Below are 19,272 nucleotides of genomic sequence, written 5' to 3'. Positions count from 1 at the left end.
AGCTACGACTTAGCTTAGTTATTTTTGGAATGTTATTATTTCACAAAGGTGTGAGCTGGGCTAAGATAGCCTTCTTCCTGGTGGGCAAGGTGATCGTCGCGGTGTGGAGCTGTTCCCGACCAGCTCTCGTGGTTCGATGCTCGGGCTGTGCTCACTGGCGGCTCGGCTTGGCGGCATGCTGGCGCCGTTGACGCCGATACTGGTGAGTATACCGCCTTCCACGCCGGTATCGGTACTAGTCGGCCGTTTGGTGTAGTGATTCGAAACGGACTACTATTCCGGAGGTTGCGGGTTCGATTCCCGCACAGTACAAACATTTGTGTGCATGAACATATTTGCTTGTATTGGACAGGGTGTTTTCTATGTATAAAATGTATGTATTTACAAAAAAAAAAGTATTTAAGTATGTTTATATCCGTTGTCTAGTACCCATAGTAAAGCTTTTGCTTAGTTTGGGACTAGAAGCGCAGTGTAAAATGTCCAAGGATATTTATATTAAGTATATTTATAAGGATATTTATATCTTGACACTAGACTCCAGTCTTACCTATGAAGTCATGTTCCACCTGCCCCCTTAGCAAATTATGTAGGCCCCTCTACTACAAACTACATTATCTACGTACCTATGCTATTTTTAGTTCTTAAGTATTTAACCTGACCATTTAATTTTTTTTGCAACCATCGAAGTGCATATCCGCCTCTTTTGAGATTATTACGAAATCCAGTTTGTCTCAGTTACTGAACACCGAAAGAATCTGATATATCCCCGGGCCAAAGCCTATACCTACGTTCCTTGTATTTTTAATAATAAAAAATTGTTTTCGCCGAAATTGCGTGACGATTCACGTAATGCTGAACTTATCATTTTACAATAACTGATCCATGACATCTTACGGCATTAATCTATAACAGAGGTTCCCAAACTTATTTTGTCTACTGCCCACTTTGAGAATAAATTATTTTTAGCGCCCCCATTTGTACTCGAGTGTCGAGTGCTCAGTCGGTGTCTAAGAGTCCTCCTACTAAATGACGCCTCCCAAGCCTCTACACAACGTCCCGATTTTTTTTTCTGGGTCTCTTACCTGTAAGCCTGCAGCGCCCACAAGGGGGCGTTATCGCCAACTTTTGGAAAAGACTGATCTATAAGCTTAACACTATACACATCAACAGTTACAGCTATACAGGGTGTTAGGTGGAACGATGTAGATATTTTTTGAGCGGATAGAGGACGCATAATTGACCATTTTAAGTCATGTATCTTATTGTGAAAAGTGCTTAAAATGTGTGCAATAAGATACATGACATAAATTAATGATCAAATAGGCGTCCTCTATCAGCTCAAAAATATCTACATCGTTCCGCCTAACACCCTGTATTTTGTGTTCCTACACTAAAATAATGCTCTAACTCCCATTTTTCAGTCAACAATATTGTATTTTTTTTCAGAACGAAGTGTCAGTTATCTTGCCAGCGGTCTGCTTCGGGCTGTCTGCAGTGATCACCGGCTTGCTCATCATCCTCACTCCTGAGACCAAGGGCATGCCTCTCATGGACACCATAGAACAAGTCAAAGCCAGCTCCAGGAAGAAAGGGAAGAATCACGATAACTTCGGGTTTATGGCTGATGATGTCACTAAGATTTAAGACTATAATAATTATTACTTAAGTAACCTACTGTAAAATATAAAAATGATTGGTAAAAGTGTCATTTTTTTAACACCTTCTCCAAAGTAATTACCTAAATTTAAATATCTGCAACGAAACTGTTCCATTGGCAATCGGTCTGTTTGATAAAATCAATAAATAAAGTGTGGAAACTGTGTACCGAAAAACGCAGCGTGAGACTTCCCCCTACAAGGTGGACCGACAAACTCATTTCTCACTTTTGAAAGAGCTTAATATAATTTTCATAAGTATCAGCTAATGTCCAGAATGTTTATATTTGTTTATTATTTTTGACCAGTAGATTTCTAAAATTACTAGTATAAGAATAATGTTTAAATTAATAGCAGAACAGCTGATTTAAAATCGGGGTCCAAGGTTATAAATGGCCCGCACTGCTCTCTTCTGCAGAACAAACACAGTTTCAATGTCCGCGGCTGAGCCCCACAACAATATGCCGTATGACATTATACTATGAAAATAGCTAAAATATACTAGCCTTGCCGTTTCAATGTCAGTTAATTGCCTTATCTTTCTCACTGCAAAAGCAGCCGAACTGAGCCTTTTTGACAAAGTTTCAATATGAGGACCCCATTGAAGTTTAGCATCTAAAGTGATTCCCAGGAATGTTGTGGAATTTATGCTATTTAATGGTTCATTCTTCACCATTAATTGCGTGGAAACCTGCCTCACATTAGGTAAGGTAAATTTGATGCACTTAGTTTTCTCTCTGGCTTCGCTCGCTCGGCTGGTGCGTTGTGGTCACAGTTCTAACCTAACCTAAACCAATAATTATGAATAGGACCGATTCGTTTCTGGAACTTGACTGAATGACTGGAGCAGGACTCTGGCTTCGCTCGCTCGGCTGGTGCGTTGTGGTCACAGTTCTAACCTAACCTAAACCAATAATATTATGAATAGGACCGATTCGTTTCTGGAACTTGACTGATTGACTGGAGCGGGACTCAAGTATACGTGCTAATGCCAACAAACTTGAACTTTAATATATCGTCAAAGAAAGAAATCTAAACAAAAAAGATATGACTTTGAATAATAGTGTAAAATATGGTTATGTTTAGAAAATCTAGGAGAACAAATAAAAGTATAATAGATGTTTATTGCTAATGACATTATGAAGTTGAATGATTCGGAATTATGAACATTAGAGACAGAGTAGTTAGGAATTGTGATTGTGAGGATGAAAAATTTTAGGAAGAACATTTTCGGACTTCCAATTTTCGGAGTTGAAAATTTAGGTGAACTTTGGCGCACCCATATTACCTACTCACTTGAAGCAGACTGAGTCTTCGACTGAGTTATCAGAAGTTACATTACTTACTTATTATCTATATTTTATGTATTTCTGGGATCTTTCTGTAGGGATGTACCTAAGTAATGAAATCCAAAGATTCTTTGGGTACCTACCTATCAGATACCAAATGTCATATAATAATAATAATTGTAATCGTGATAGGTATTAAGTGGGTACCTAACTAGGTAGTGTACATTTCTTATTTTAAGTACTGGCTTACCCCGCAAAACTTGGCATCACCTAACAGACTGGAATACCTATATTATCCCCTATAAGTAGGTATTCCAGACTCTTTTTTTATGTAGTACTATTACGTAGTTATTAATGTCTTAACGTTAAGATTCTGCGTTTAAAATACCATGATATGTAAATAATGTCTAACAGGTAATTGTATGAACGATACTAAAATGTTTATAATAACCTTTTTGACACTGATTTTATATCACTTTAATTTGCAACAAGTTTATCAAAATAATACTGGGTGAAACCATCAGGATAAGTTCTGTATTACAAATTCTGTTTTATTTGTTAGAAAAATACACAGCCAGTGTCAAGTAGGTATCTAAGGTACTTGATACAAATAAGGCCTACCTAACTTTAAATGCTTATAATTCAATAAATATTAACGTCAATTAAAAAAAACAAGGTTAATTATCTTCTTCCATCCTTTAATTTTAGCAATATTACAAAAAATAACACAGTTTTTAACTAAATCTATTCAAAATAAGCAAATTACGAAACCATTGATTTTGGCTTTATTAAATCACCTACACGGAATAAGGCCTACATGATTCAAATTCCTCTAGACCTTAAAATTGAGGTTGTATTAAACAAAATGCGGTCTTATAACATTAAACACGTCGATTTGTTTGCGTTATCAAAATTTTACATACCAAGTAAACAAAAATATACTGTACATCTCTAGATAAACTTAAATTCCACTTATTAAGAATTATACATAAATTATAGACAAAATTAAATATTTATAGTAACAAAGTAACGATTCCTTACATGTATTATCAAAAAAAATATCAAAAACAAACAATATTGTTTTTTTGTATAGGGCTTATTAAAACACCGTGTTCGAATAAGGCCTACACATAAAACCTTTTAAATAAATCAGTTTAGGAACATCATTTAGTCTTGAATTTTTGTAAACAAAATGAGATATCAATTTTTGTTAGAACCAGGGCATAAAAAGGCTTCTGAATCATCTTTGTGCACTCCTACACAATACTTGTGATACCACCTAAAGCAGTCATTTATGGTCGCGTATCTGCTACTTTGTCTTCGAAACAGGCATGATAATACCAGCTTTTATTCTCCTTTCCTTAAGAATTATACATACGGCTTCTTTTTTCTTATTTTTTATTGTTTTTGTATTTTGTTTCTTTTTTTACAGGTTTTGTAATTTTTTTTGACACTGTTTTCTTTCTCTTTTCTGTGCTGTTAGAAACATTCTTATTAAATAAATATTTTGTTACTCTCCCAAGTAACATTTTACTCCATTTAAGAGTTCAATAGTCGTTCACATGTACTCCACAAGCTGTGTATGTCAGCTGTATACGAGCTGTATAGCTTGCTATAATGCTTTTATAGAACCAGTTTGGGCACAAATTAGACAGCTTTAAGTTCACTATGGCTGTACATTAGCAGTATAATAGCATTATAATAGCAGTTTAAGTAGTAACATCGTACTTAAGGCTGACTTACGGCACTATATGGGACGCAGTGTGAACCATACAACGTACGTGAGGACAATAAAGAGTAACAAGTGGCTAAATGCACAGCTTTCAAAGTTATAAAGTCCGACAAAAGTACTCCAATGCTACCTAAAGTTCACGTGTGTCTTAAATTATTTCCACATTTTAATATTAGTTTGGTATTTGTACGTGAGTGCCAAGAGGGAAACAACTCGGGCGGATAATCATTTATGCAAATAATAACACGGGTTTTAAATACTTAATAATGTTAATGCCATTGGGAATGCAACTTTATCGTGAAATTTATACATATTTACAGCTAAAATATTTACGCGCCTCTGTAAAAACGCGATATTCATTTTAAAATATTTAAAACTGGCTGAGAGGAAATCTACAATTTTCAGTTTTTGTTATTGGATTGGCATTATAATTATATTACGGTAATTAATTATAACATGAAACCAAAACTCAATCGCTCTATCTGCGAATTTTGTGATAAATCTGCATTAATTTTGGAGATTTATTTGGTAAATATTTTAGGTTATGTAGAACAAAATGGTGGAAATGAAATACGGCTATGTGAACTGTTATAACTCCAATTTAATGCGGTGAGCGTATATTAGGTTCACATGTGTTCTGTTAGAATGCTGTCATCTATATGAAGTTCCACATTTGTACCACTACAGCGCTAATGTCTATAAATTTATTCTAATGTGAACTTATGTACAGCTTTAAGATGTACCTAGTTCAGGTCAATTGTGTATCTTTAATTCTTTCAAATACTGAAATTTTAGAGATCCGCAATAAAAATTATTAATGTCCGTTAAATCGCCTAGCCCAGGCACTAATAGTCAAGTATGAATACCTAAAGCATCAGACGGTAGTGTTCCCGGTTTAAATTCGTTTATTATGCTTGACAATTTATTCAAAGCGGAATGAGGAATACGATTTTCAATAGCTCATGTTCTTATTTTTTTTTGCGAAAGGTTAAATAATTGTCCAAATCAAAATGGTATTCACTATCACTAGAACTGCAATCATCACACTCTGATATCTGGTATATTTTGAAGGGAAATTCCAGGTTCAGGCATAATATTTTCCTCTGCATCATGTACAGAACCACCATGAACAACTAAAAACAGGCTTGGGGAAATGTGTAATAGAATATCACATTCACATTCGTGTTCAGCTTAAAGCAAATAAGAGTAGTACTTGTGGACAAATAAACTGCTATTGATGTTAATGGACAACACATATAGTCCTTTTAACAGCCTACAGTGTACATGCGAACCATTGAAACACTTTTGTACAGATAGTAAAAAAAGGTTATTTTAATTATCACAAACAAGTCCTACTACAGCTACTAGCTGTATAACAGTCTAAAACAAGTAAACATAACAGCCTTTGGCTTTATAAATGACCACGTGTGTTCTATTAAAATGCTAGCTCTATAACATCGTACAAGTAGGCCGTTAAACAGCGGTTGCCGTATCTCTACCCTCCTATAATGCTCTTAGTCAGATGGCTGACTAAAGGATAGTTGTTAGAGTATTATAACACCAACAATCGTATAAAAGTATAACTCTACACTAGTCTACACTCCTATAAGTCCCTTAGACAGGTATAGGTGTAATTAATTGCAATAATACAGCTTATACATCACGAGTGAACTGTACTAATGCTTTAAGTACACATTGGAACTAAATGTGAACTCTTAAATGGAGTAAAATGCTACTTGGGTTTGACTCATTTAGTTTAATGAATTTGTCCGTAATCAGGTGTTAACATAAGTATCTAATATGGCCTACCATGCTGAAATAAGGCCTAGGCCTTATTAGACATCTTGCTCTTGTTGTCTTTAAAAATTTACAAATAATGCATCTATAGCCAGTAGTACAAATTAAGGTAATTATTAGTTAGTAAGATATATTTAGAAACGATTACTAAGAAAAGCTTAATCTAAAACAGCGTCATTTTACCGAAAACTTAAGATGAAATCGCCGGATTTTTATAAGGGAGCTTGAAATCACCCACCACCTTAGAAGAACGCGTGCCAATTGGTGCTGGGATCGTGGATCGGGATGTTCTAGCACTCTACTGGGTTATAGGGCATATGAGTACATGTCCTTGAAGTATTGTCCCGGTTGGATTTATTTATCTGTGTTTTCTGATGTGTAGGCCTTATTAGAACGTAGGCCTTATTTGTATCAAGTACCTTATAATAATAGTTATTCAAGTAAAAATGAGATTCAATAAATATTAAAAGGAACAAAAACGGATTAATGATAGATGCGAGGCACTTACTGAAACCTTATTACAGACTTGAAAAGTGATGTTGTTTTTATGATGATAATAATCGACGATTATTACACACACATTAAAATTATATTTTTTAACATTTTAGAAAATAAAATAAAACTGATAATCATGACGCTTTAGTTTATGCCAAGAAGTCTATTTAACTTCACAAGGCGAACTGCAATGCGTGCTCTTGTATGTCATTCCACTTAAATTTAAGTTTTTTTTTATTATTTTTTACCGACGTATTGCAAATGAATCGTATAAATATGGATTAACGTCAAACTGTGCTGCTAATTTTATAAATTTTAGCACCGATCAGTTCCTCGACATTCACATATTTAATTCATTGAAAAATAAACAGAGCTCTAAATACTATGGATAATAAACGATACCTGCACTAGCTAACCCACCAAAAACAATGTGATAACCGAACCAGTCGCACTGTGAAAAAGATGTTACCTAGATCATAATATGTAGAGCCAAGCCACAGAATAAGTAATAGTACAGGTTGCTAACTCCACTCGCGCTAATTGTACACCTTAGTCAAAATAATTTTTATGTATACTAAAGGGTAAACAATTAGAAAATCAATTATTAAATTTCATTTTAACAATAAGTATTGAAAAAATAAATAGGTACTCGAGGAATCCCTAGAATATTTTTTTGTCAAATCGTGACTGCAAAGTGCTGAGTTATATGAAAAAAGCAAAGAAACATCTGAGAATTGAATTCTAAACAAACCGTAAGATAATATTTGTCCAAAACCGATTCTTTTTACGTTATTTTGTATGTATTTATATTTTATTTAGTAAAACAATATTGATCTGCTAATTGACAATAATAACACTGGCTATTGGTATAAAAAGACGCGAAGAAAGAAACAGTTTGTATTCAAATTTGGAACTGCGGACTTTTTGCACACAAAAAGAAATCAAAATGGCCGGCGTAAAAAAAGTTATTGCCTTGATTTTGTTGGTGTGTTTGGTAGCCACATTGTGCAGAGCTGATGAAAGGAAGGCAGAGGATGAGAAATCAGTTCATCAAGTTGAAAAGCGATCCTTGAACCACCAAGATGGGGACGGAAGCGAGTTTGTTGGAGAGGAATATGAGAATAGTTTCGAAAGGCCACACAGAATACGTATCATGCCGGGATATCTCCACTAAACGAAAGAATCACCAACAAATACAGGGCGTGCAATGGTATAACTTTTAATTAATTTGTATAAATCAGTATTCTTAATGATTAACCTAGATAAGAATATTATGTTATAAGACGTATCAAAAATAAAAGGCTTTTGCATAATACAATTGTCTTTTAATATATTCAAATGGCACAAAATAATCATTATTGATTGGGCATACAATCTTTATTTTTAAGTAGAGTTAGTAATCAAAATTAAATATTGTCCTTCTTATACTATTCAATTATTTAACGTGTAAAAATAATGCTAATATTATAAAAATATGTTTATGGGCACTTCTTCGAAATCGCATTCTTCGGCTGATTCATATGGACAAATTTCAAATTCAATTTTAGGTTTGTAACATAGACTCATATGAAAATAGGTACACCCAATAACATATATTTGGATAAGGGACTCGTTTTTGTAAAGTAGTTTTCAAGATATCGACGTTCAAATATTTTGTGCCCATATGAATCAGAATTTGTTACATATTAATCAAAAATAGAAATAAAATTTATGATATTCATGTACAATTGGCTCTAAATTAAGAAAATAATCATATTATAACAAAAACAATGATCTGTTGTTATGAAAAAATGCAACGATTCCACAATAATTCGTGAAAAAACATTTTTTTTTGAAACTTTAGTATACATCCATAATATTTTCTCATCATCATAATCATTTCAACTGAACATAAGCCTCTCCCAATGATTTCCATAATGACCGGTTGGTAGCGGCCTGCATCCTGCGCCTTCCTGTGAGAGGACGTTCTACACTGAGCTTTCCGGCACGTAGCTTCCACTCCAGAAACGTGGTATCCCATCGGCCATCATTTCTGTATACTATGTGTCCTGCCCATTATCACTTCAGCTTGCTAAAACATCGGACTATGCCACCATGCGACTTTAGATCGTTTACGGATCTCCTCATTTCAGATTCGATTGCATAAAAAAAACAAGCATAGTCCACTCCATATTACACTATGCAACTTTGTGGTTCGTAAGCCTACAGTGAGAGGCCGCTTTTCAGTACAATTTGTCATCACTGATAAACACACACTGGATGTAGACTTTCAACTTATGGCACTAAGGTATTTTAGATGACTCTACCGAGCTGTATCACTTATCCAAGCTATTGTTATTAAGACGTCCACCTACAAGGTGAAGAAGGTGAGAAGAGCTTATAGAGGTTGTGGCAATGGCAATCAGTTAATCTCGAAATCATTGGAGGCCTATGCTCAGCAGTATATTATTATGTGCTATGGACGCCATAAGTGTAGCTGAAATAATAATAAAAATAAATAAATCGTTGGGCAATTTCATACAGCGCCATTTAGCTACAAAATAAGCAACAAATATGCTTGTGTTATGGTTGCTAGCTTAACGGATATACTACTTATTTACTGTTTAAACACATATGATAATGTTTTTTTTATTCATAATAAGACCGCAATCGCAGCTGGTCTTAAGTGATATGCAGTCTGGGATGTCATTCTTAGTTAAAAAACCCTTTTTTGGTGCTTGAAAGACCAAAAACTAATTTATTTTATGATTCATATAGGGCCCTGACCATATGAATCACGCACAGATAAATCAGTTTTTTGCCTAAAATCGAGCAAAACTCGTCATACATACAGACTACAGTGTTGTCATTTTTCTACATGAATCTATAACCCAAAAGCATCACAAGAAAGACAGATTAGATTTTTAATGCAATAATGTAATTTTATAAAGTAGGCATTGTAATCAGCATGCCACCTGAACCAAGCACAGATGAATCAAGTATTTGCCTTCGTCACACCGGGTTCTAAGCCAACCAGCTCCACGTCTGCCTTCTAGCTCATCCGTTGCAAGATGGGCTTGCCTCCACGCCAGAAACCAGACTCTCATGATTAAAACCTGACCAGTTATGGTCAAGAACAGCTCACGCCATATGAATCAGTATTTTATGCCGGACACTGCTTATTTATTTTTTTTCGAACAAACTAACTTAATTAAAATTATGAAACATTTTTTTTGTAGAAGGACAACTCATTAGCTTTCGAAATAATTTTAATTTATATTGATATATCATAAGGAAAATGCTACATCAACCATTTTGTTCCGGAAAATGGCTAACGGACACACCATATGAATCAGAGAATCACACTTCAAATATTTTTATTTTGTATAAAGACAGCAATTATGTAAAAAATGTAATTTGCGCCAGATAGGGCTATAGCTAAGCTATACGAAAAAAAAATATTACATGCCATTTTGTTAGTTGGTTACAGAACTATACCCAAAGACATCGAAAATTTTGCCTCCGAAGAAATACCCTTATATGTACTTCAGATTACAATATAATCTTCATTTCAAAACCCAGTCATGTTTTGAAATGAAGGATCAACTCGTTAAAACAATACACAATGAACTTTCTTTCTTACTTTATTGTGTATCTAAAATGTCAATGTTAAAAATTGTTTTTTTTAACATTAGACCTGCTAGATACAAACCAGCTGAATAATAATTCAGGATATGAAAACATAGTATTTATTTTTGATACTTTTCCGTTGTCAGGTCTACCCTAGCGCCTAGCAAGCTAGAATTAAACTAAGTATAGGTTTAATAAAAACTTTAAAATCCAAAGTATGAAGTACAAAAATAAAACTTTAAACTTAAGTATAAGTATTTTTGATTTCCCTTATTAAGCCCTTAATACCAATTTTATATCTCGTGTTGTATAGAACTGAATTACAACTTTCTATAAGTACTTTTATAAAGTAACTAGCTTTCCATACGCGGCTTCGCCCGTGTGAAAAAAGGGCTGTTTTTAGAGTTTTCCGAAAATTATTCGAACTTTTCTCGCTGTAAAACTATCCTTAAACTTCAACGAACATTAAAAAAAAAGTATTGGTAAAATTGGTCCAGGCGTTGTTGAGTTATGCACTTACACATTTTGCGATTCATTCTTATATTTATTATACAGGGTGTTAGGTGAATGAGTTCACAAGCCGACACTAGCCCCTGTTAATATAAACCCATTTACTTAATGTAGATTAGGTATGTACGAAAACGGTGTGCAAAGAACATCAAGGTAAGTACGTAAGTCATGGTGTAGCGAGACATACTTATTTACTACAATACTTATCAATATTTAGATCAATCACAATATTAAATTCTTCAGTGTATGTTCACAATAGACAGTCATTCTAAAATACAGCCAAAAGAACTGTATGAAATGAAACTTAAATCTGTTGTTAAGAAAATATTGCTATAGTCGTTTCAAAATAAGGGTTTAACCCTTTAACTAGTAATTAGTGTAAGGAACAATATTTTTCATTCGTTTTAAACCTTATAATCACCTCTGAATTGGAGAACGGTCAGTCCGAAGTAGAAGAAGTAAGTAACATGGGTGTACCCAACTTTGGCTCAGAGGGAATCAAATTCCTCAAATTTAACTTAAAGTAGGTAGGGGCATACAATTTCCTAACATACGATAGTTGGTTAGGTAGTAGGGGCATACAATTTCCATTCAGAAATCAGAAATATTTATTTGAATTGGAGCAGCTGACTTCCCATGCGCCTTCCAAAATGGTAGGGGGGGCTAATAGGTCCCCCCGTCTAAACAACGTGTAGGACGTCTTGGTCTTATCTACACTCAGCAGTACTTACTGGGTAGCTACATTACATCCCAGGTTTTAGATGAGCCGACGACGAGTATGGATAGGCCATTCCCGGACTTAAAAAAGAGTACACCCATGAGCAGTATTGCTTGTATTAATGAGCGATGAGTGATCTTAATTCGTGAATACTCTATATACGAATATACTACTAATACCTCGGACCAGTCCTCAGTCTTCGTCCTAAAATTGTCTCCTCCGACTACTACAGCTATACCCCAGTTGTTCGCATTTTTCGCACAATTCTGTCAGGTGTCTTTTCTTCTCATTGTCAGTCCCGCGCCGCTTCTTAAGTTTTGTCTGAAATAAAAATAATTAAAATATGTAAATACCTAACATGACCCAAACAAATAATGTGTTGGAAATAAAAAAGTAACGTAACTTAGTTACATCTCATATTTTTAATTTCTAAGCTATGCTTCAATGGTGAACCCACTATGAATGGGTTCATAGTCCAGCAATGGCGAGGTTCGAACCAGCGTTCCTCGGATCTCGAGTCAGTCAGTCAGTCTGACACTCATTGATGGCATATCTAGGGCAATTTTTCAGGGGGGGCCTGGGACCCTCGCCCTGAAGCAGCGCGGGAGGAGCAGGGATGGTTCTATTATGGTCTTAGGGTCATAAAGTAGGTTGATTTACTACATATTTCTTAGATTTCCTGGGACAGGTGGGCACTGGACCATTCTGGGGTTGGCACGGCCGGCCTATACCATATACGCGTATGTGACATCGATCCAACACGACGGTGTGCGGAAGTATGCATCGTGCGGCTTATGACCGCAGTCTGTGAAAGAACTCTATTTATGTGGTCGCGATCCTCATCAGTAAGGGACCGAGGAAGAAGAAGAAGGCACCGACATGGTCTTTATTGGTTAAACTTATACTGGATAACAGAAATTGTAGTACCTGTCTAAATGGGTAGACTCGGATGTTGCAAATTATGCAGTCCTCAGCGCAGTCGGCCCAGGAGTATGCGCTGGACCAGGATCTCTTGCACTGCGGGCATTTGAAGGCACCAAAGCACCGGTTTTTGCCCTGGTATGGAGTCAGTCCTTTACCCTGGAAGGCAGAATATTGATTCATCATCATTTGATTTTTACTTCATTAGTTCACCAAGAACTATCCACAAATCATACGCACGTTACTATGCGGTCTCACAGTATGCGTGGACGCACAGGGTGACACATTCACATGAACCAATCACACGCCCGTATTCACATACGATGCTTGTTTAAGTGAAGCAGCAAATTGGACGCACACAGTTGAATAGAGTTCTGTGATTGGTTCAATTGTCACCCTGTGCGTCCACGCGCACTGTGAGACCTCATAGTAATGTTTGTGAATACGGGCGACAGAGCTCTATTCAACGCTGTGCGTTCAATTTTCATCTAATGTCATCAATTCATCGTCATAATAATTATTAATAATTAAGTTTGTATTGTTGATCGAAGAGTTTGAAATTGCTCACTTCTCGCGCGGTTTCTAGGCGTGATGCTTGCAAATAAAATTATGCATATGCTGAAGTAACCGACATAGCTCGCAGAATTGCTAAAATCAAGTGGCAGTGGGCGGGGCACATAGCTCGTAGAGACGATGGCCGTTGGGGCAGGAAAGTTCTCGAGTGGCGACCACGGGCTGGAAAACGTAGCGTGGGCAGGCCTCCTACTAGGTGGACCGACGATCTGGTAAAGGTCGCGGGAAGAGCCTGGATGCGGGCAGCGCAGGACCGTTCATTGTGGAAAACCTTGGGGGAGGCCTTTGTCCAGCAGTGGACGTCATTTGGCTGAAACGAATATTAATATAACCGAACTGTCATAGTACGTAGTTTGAGTAAAACTATAATTTAGAACCATACAGGAACAGGAAGTAACTAGTTATCGTTTCCCACCCAGTATTATACATATAGCTGGTCATGCCAAACCGCTGCGACATCTGGTGTTTGAGCAAAAAGCTTTTCATCGTTGACTTCTAACTTCTTACGCTTTTGCATTAAGGTGCTATTTGCAATAGAAGTGTATAATTTAATGCGCTGGCGACTGTACACTAGGCATTTTTATGATCATGGAAAATGGCATTTTATTAATAGTAGTAATATATTTACAAATTAGCAACTAATATTTATAATCAACAACATCAAAAATTGTAAAATATCCAGCAAGGTGCGCATGTAAAGTGAAAATAATTGACGATTAGTCCCTCATAAATTAATAAAGAGTGTAACTATGTACTTACCGGCATTATGTATCAGGAAGTGTTATAAATTTGAACAGTAGTACTAAATGACCAAATTTTTATTTAAATTAACTACGTTCTTTTGATCACCTTTCAGACCGTGCTGTTTCAACTAACACTCGGTTCATATAACACACACGCTGACGATGTGACTCCTATACAAAAATTTTGCAATTTGTATTCTAAGAAGGTAATGCGATATGATAAGAAGTGATTTGAATTTGATAGGTATTGGTGTGCCGGTGTGGCCATACAAATTGCTATTGTTACCTACTACTGTGGTAGTTTACACAGGTAACTTATTATTACTAACTAGGTACTATTTCTACTAATAATAATAAATAAATCCTACTATACTAATATTAAAAAATGCGTTTTTATGGATGTCTGGATGTTAACATGTTTGTTTCTCTTTCACGCAAAAACTACTGTAAGATTTTGATGAAAGTTTACAGTATTATTGTTTAACACAGAATAACATTATAGGGGCTATATTTTATGACGATCTGTGACAAAATAAATTTTACGAGGGGAAAAACGCGGGCAAAACTTATTAGGTAATTAGTAAATATTTATTTTCCTTTTATTAAATGGTTTTCTTATAACTTTATGACCGATGTATTCAAGATTACAAGCCTGTGCCAGGAGACACCGCTCTTCCTTTGAATAATTATTTAAGTGATTGATTTTTTACTTTACTTTATTTACTACTAAAAGAGAAACTGTAGAAAATTGCCGCTGTTTTACATTTATTTCTTTTTGTAGTAGGTACGTATTTTAAATATGATTTACTTATTTTCTTTTTAACCGTCACCATTTCTCGACTAATATCTGAAGAAAAGTGGTAGCGACTGAAAATCAGCTGTCGCGCTGTCTTTTTAGTCCTTATCAAGTTTTTACGAGCTAATTCAATTTATAATTTTAAAGCATTAAATGATTATTACTTAATGTGCCGTCGTCTGACCATGAATTTATACTTAGTACAATTTCACGCGTTTATCTTATTATCTAGGAAAAAGCTGCACTTTACGTAGGTAATGCAATGCACAACATCATAACATGATCCGTCAGAAACAAACATTTATTTGGCTAGAAAAAGTCATAAATATTTTATTGCATAAAAATACATTATCATCTATCTCGGTTTTATAGATTTTTCTGAAAGTAAACCAGTAATTGTTAATTTATAGTATTTCTGCTGGAAGTAAATATTATTTATGGTAATATTTTAGATAAGAGTTCTGGCAACATCGTATTCGTAGCGATCGTCCTCGAACATTGGGGGATTTACCGGCTTTGTTTGTTGGCAAAGATAATGTAAGTACAGATATACCAGATGATAGATCGATAGATAGCCGATGAAATAGTGTGGAAATCAGTAATACTAATATTAAATAAGATTAATAACTTTCTTGTTTGAATTCTTTGACGATAAATCTAATTAGCTTATTATGTAACTGCCAATTTTTATTGTTGTCTAACAAATTGTATGCTCTTTGAGCGGAACATAGTGATACTACCTACTGTAACATGTCACCATTTTACCTATGATTCACAATAAGTAATTTTGTATTTGTATTTGTTTAATTTTTACCACCGCATGATTTGAAAATAAATAAACACACTATTTTGTATACATGGGTTAGTAAAAAAGATATCGAAATAAAAGATTTTTATAAATGTGTAGTTACAATACAATAAAATGAAAATGTAATATTTTATTCAAATAGGTATTTAGGTACGGTTTGTTGTTTGTTAAAAGTTAAATGCTTTTCTGCTCTGTTCTCACCTTATTCTTTAAGTATGATGTCATGATGTCAAAGATAGATAAGTAAATGATGATTTTATAGCAGATTTTTGATATGTTATGATTGATTAATTTAACACGCAAGAAATTTGAGGGACGCGTAGTTTTAAGTAAAATCATTACAACTGTTAAAAATAAAAAATAAACTATAACCAACAGTAAACATTTAGCAACATTCTTCTTTGTAATTTTTAAAGGTCATCATCTTCATTATTTCAGCCATGGAACGTCCACTGCTGAACATAACCCTCCCCCAATGATCCATAATGTAATTTTATGTAATTTTTAAAAGATATCAAATTCCAAATAAGGGGCCATCCATAAAGTACGTCACACGAATTTCATGATTTTTTGAGCCCCCCCCCCGTCCTTGTCACAGGTGGTCACATTTCTGAGACCCCCCCCTCCCTAGTGTGACGTCACATGTTTTGCAATTTCACATCGAAAAATTATTAAAATAAAACAGCAGTTCCGAAATTAGTTTTATTTCCATTTAAATTAAGTACTTTTTTATGAAATCAACATTATATCAAATATTTGAAACAATTAAAATGTGATGTCACGAAACTAAGGACCCCTCCCACCCCTTGTCACACCATGTCACACTTTGTCGATCACCTCCCCCCCCCTTTAGGTGTGACGTACTTTATCGATGACCCCTAAGGGCTTTGTTTTGGGCAACAGTAGGTAGGTAGGTAAGGAAGGAATGATGGACTAAAAAAAAGTTCTAAGCACTTTTAGTTATAGTAATTCCATGTATGCGTGTTTGTCTTGTTGGTTGTCCTAATAAATAAAATAAAATAAATAAAAATAAAATAAAAGTTTTTATTTCAGGCATGATCCATTAACGACAAATTAAAATAAAATTACACATAATAATAAGGAAATTTTGTTGGCTAGGTAAACTTAACTAAAATAATAAGAAAAATGTACTGTAAATAATTATATTTTTTAGACTGAGTTGCACCATCTAACTTTGACCGTACTATAATGATAACCGGTGGTTTTTGTATGTAGTTTAACAGATTTTCGACGTTTGTCAAAGTTAAAGTAAGATGGTGCAACCCAGCCTTAGAAGTGTAGAGCACCTAGACAATTAACATTCTTAACAGATTCAGATTTGTGATCGCTTCGCGAGTAAAGTTTATAAAAGCAATAAAAAAAAATGATTCTAGCGCTTTGGTAATTCAGTCAATACCTGTGGTATGGCAGCATCACGGGAGGGTGTTTTTGTAAAATGACGTTTGATGTACAAACGTCATTTTTCCTCAGACACTGACCGAGTTAGCGCTAAGTCCATCGCCATCAACAAATGAAAAGAAGAAGAGTTAGCGCTAGAACTATAGTAAAACGTCACTTTCTCAAAATCTCCGCGACCTACAGCATCTTCCCAGTTGCTTGCATTTCTCGCAGAGATGGGACAAGTGATTCTTGTCCAAGTCGCTCTTGTCCAGACCGTCCGGCTTCTCCAAAGGTGTCTGAAATATTAATTATTTATTAGTTAGATGAACAGTCGGTAAAGAAGCTTAAAGTTGCACAGCGTGCTATGGAAAGGGCTATGCTCAGTGTTTCTTTACGAGATCGAATCAGAAATGAGGAGATCCGTAAACGAACTAAAGTCTAAAGCTGAAGTGGCAATGGGCAGGGCACATAGTACGCAGAACTGACGGCCGATGGGGAGCAAGGTTCTGGAGAGGAGGTCACGTACTGGAAAACCCACAAGGTGGACCGGACCGTGGATAAAGGTAGCAGGAAGGCGCTGGATGAAGGTCGCTACCAACCGTGCAATGTGGAAGTCATTGGAGGAGGCCAATGTTCAGCAGTGGACGTCCTGTGGCTGAAATGGATGATGATGATTTACCTGTTTGTGTGGGTAGACCTTGATATTGCACGTGGTGCAGTCCTGGCCGCAGTCGGCCCAGGAGTTGCCGCTCATCCAAGTCCTGTGGCACTTCGAGCACCGGTACTCGCCGAAGCACCGCCTCTTGCCCTGATAAGGAGTCAAACCTTTGCCCTGAAAAAAAAACAACTTATAAACTCCCTGGATGCGGGCAGTGCAGGACCAGTCGTTATGGAAATCCTTGGGGAAGGCCGTTGTCCGTCACTGGACGTCATTTGGATTGGAACGAACGAACGATACAGCTCCCAAAACAATGAGCAAGGTCCCCCCTACTATAATCATGACCTTGACTTTGACCTTCGCAAAAATATTAATACGATTTTCATGATATAAGTAGGAATAACTTTGTTTTTTTTTAACATGAAGTAACAGACAACAGTACAATCATTTTTTTAAAGTAAACTCTACACTACAGTGTTTGTTTAGTTTGACGTGCCGTCACAAGTGCCGTTGTCTGTACAAAAACTTCGAAAGTTACGCTACTCTACGTTTTTATGTCTAGTTTAGTACTATTTTCTAATCAAGTAGGTACTACGTACTTAGATATTATTAAAATTAGACAGAAAACTACCTTCTTGTATCCGTAAAATTTTGAACTGTGATTGTTACAAAGTTACAACATCTTGAAAGCTGTAACGAGATATCGACAGCTACAGGACTATCCATTGTTATGAAACATTGTACTACCTAAAGACTTTTCTTTGTGTAGACTTATTCCGAAGTACGCAAAAATAGCTACCTACCAAACTACTAGCCTTTAACCATTAGTAGGGGAGATCGAGGAGAGTTGTTACTAACAGAGGTAAGTTGTCACAAAGACGATTTCTTTACTTAAGATAGTTAGCGAGCTGACAATTTGACGCAAGCTGTGGAGTGTCGAAAGAGCAAATAAACGAATTTTTATTTTATTTTATATTATTAGGGATAGCAAACAATTGCACAAACAGATTTAACAAAATGTCTTACAGATATATGTTATACATATACTTAACTGTACAACCAGCACGGTTATCCACGAAAAAAATATAGAACAGCTACTTAGGTCGCACACATTTTAAAGAATGTGAATACCTACTATAAAAGTGATGCAAATTGTTTAGAGAAATTGCGTTTGTTACAACCCACCTCTGTCACAACTCTCCTCGGTCTCCCCCTGACCAGTAATACCTACCATAAAATATTATTATAAGCTTTAATAATTTTCAGCTTAATTAAACTTTGGAGAAGTGAGCCAAATTATTGTTGAATCACGAAGGAAGTTGTTCATCAAGGAAATCATCATCAAGGAAAGTTGAACTTATTATTACAATTAAAAAAGTAAGTACGAGTAAATAAAGCGTTTGTTCAACTTACTGGCATGAAATATTATTACAGTAATTGAATAAGTAGAAAAATAAGGCGTAAAACTTACTGGCATGTTGTGTCTGTTGAAACAAAGAAAACCACGAATTCACGAATTAGTCACAGATTTCGTTTAAATCTTTCGAGTTACAGGACAATATCATGA

General features: G+C 35.4%; 3 protein-coding genes across 3 annotated transcripts; 1 reads left to right on the top strand and 2 right to left on the bottom strand.

Moving 5' to 3' along the window:
• Positions 1-110: 110 nt before the first annotated feature.
• Positions 111-1,954, top strand: LOC135079022 (solute carrier family 22 member 6-A-like). Its single transcript, XM_063973651.1, has 2 exons — positions 111-202; positions 1,447-1,954. The coding sequence occupies exons 1-2, from the start codon at positions 137-139 to the stop codon at positions 1,642-1,644; spliced, it is 264 nt and encodes an 87-aa protein (XP_063829721.1). The 5' UTR covers positions 111-136; the 3' UTR covers positions 1,645-1,954.
• A 6,317-nt stretch (positions 1,955-8,271) lies between these two features.
• LOC135079021 (zinc finger CCHC domain-containing protein 24-like) lies at positions 8,272-14,265 on the bottom strand. The gene is made up of 3 exons (XM_063973650.1): positions 14,059-14,265; positions 12,733-12,885; positions 8,272-12,126 (listed from the first exon to the last, which is right to left on the bottom strand). Exons 1-3 carry the CDS (start codon positions 14,062-14,064, stop codon positions 12,010-12,012), a joined length of 276 nt encoding a protein of 91 aa, XP_063829720.1. The 5' UTR covers positions 14,065-14,265; the 3' UTR covers positions 8,272-12,009.
• A 2,673-nt stretch (positions 14,266-16,938) lies between these two features.
• LOC135078535 (zinc finger CCHC domain-containing protein 24-like) lies at positions 16,939-19,272 on the bottom strand. Its single transcript, XM_063973072.1, has 3 exons — positions 19,177-19,272; positions 17,727-17,879; positions 16,939-17,343 (listed from the first exon to the last, which is right to left on the bottom strand). The coding sequence occupies exons 1-3, from the start codon at positions 19,180-19,182 to the stop codon at positions 17,227-17,229; spliced, it is 276 nt and encodes a 91-aa protein (XP_063829142.1). The 5' UTR covers positions 19,183-19,272; the 3' UTR covers positions 16,939-17,226.

The sequence above is a fragment of the Ostrinia nubilalis genome, chromosome 15 (genome assembly GCF_963855985.1).
Source record: "Ostrinia nubilalis chromosome 15, ilOstNubi1.1, whole genome shotgun sequence".
NCBI classification, from domain to species: domain Eukaryota; kingdom Metazoa; phylum Arthropoda; class Insecta; order Lepidoptera; family Crambidae; genus Ostrinia; species Ostrinia nubilalis.
The sequence above is the reverse complement of the archived record's forward strand: the minus strand, read 5'-3'. Positions and strand labels throughout refer to the sequence as shown.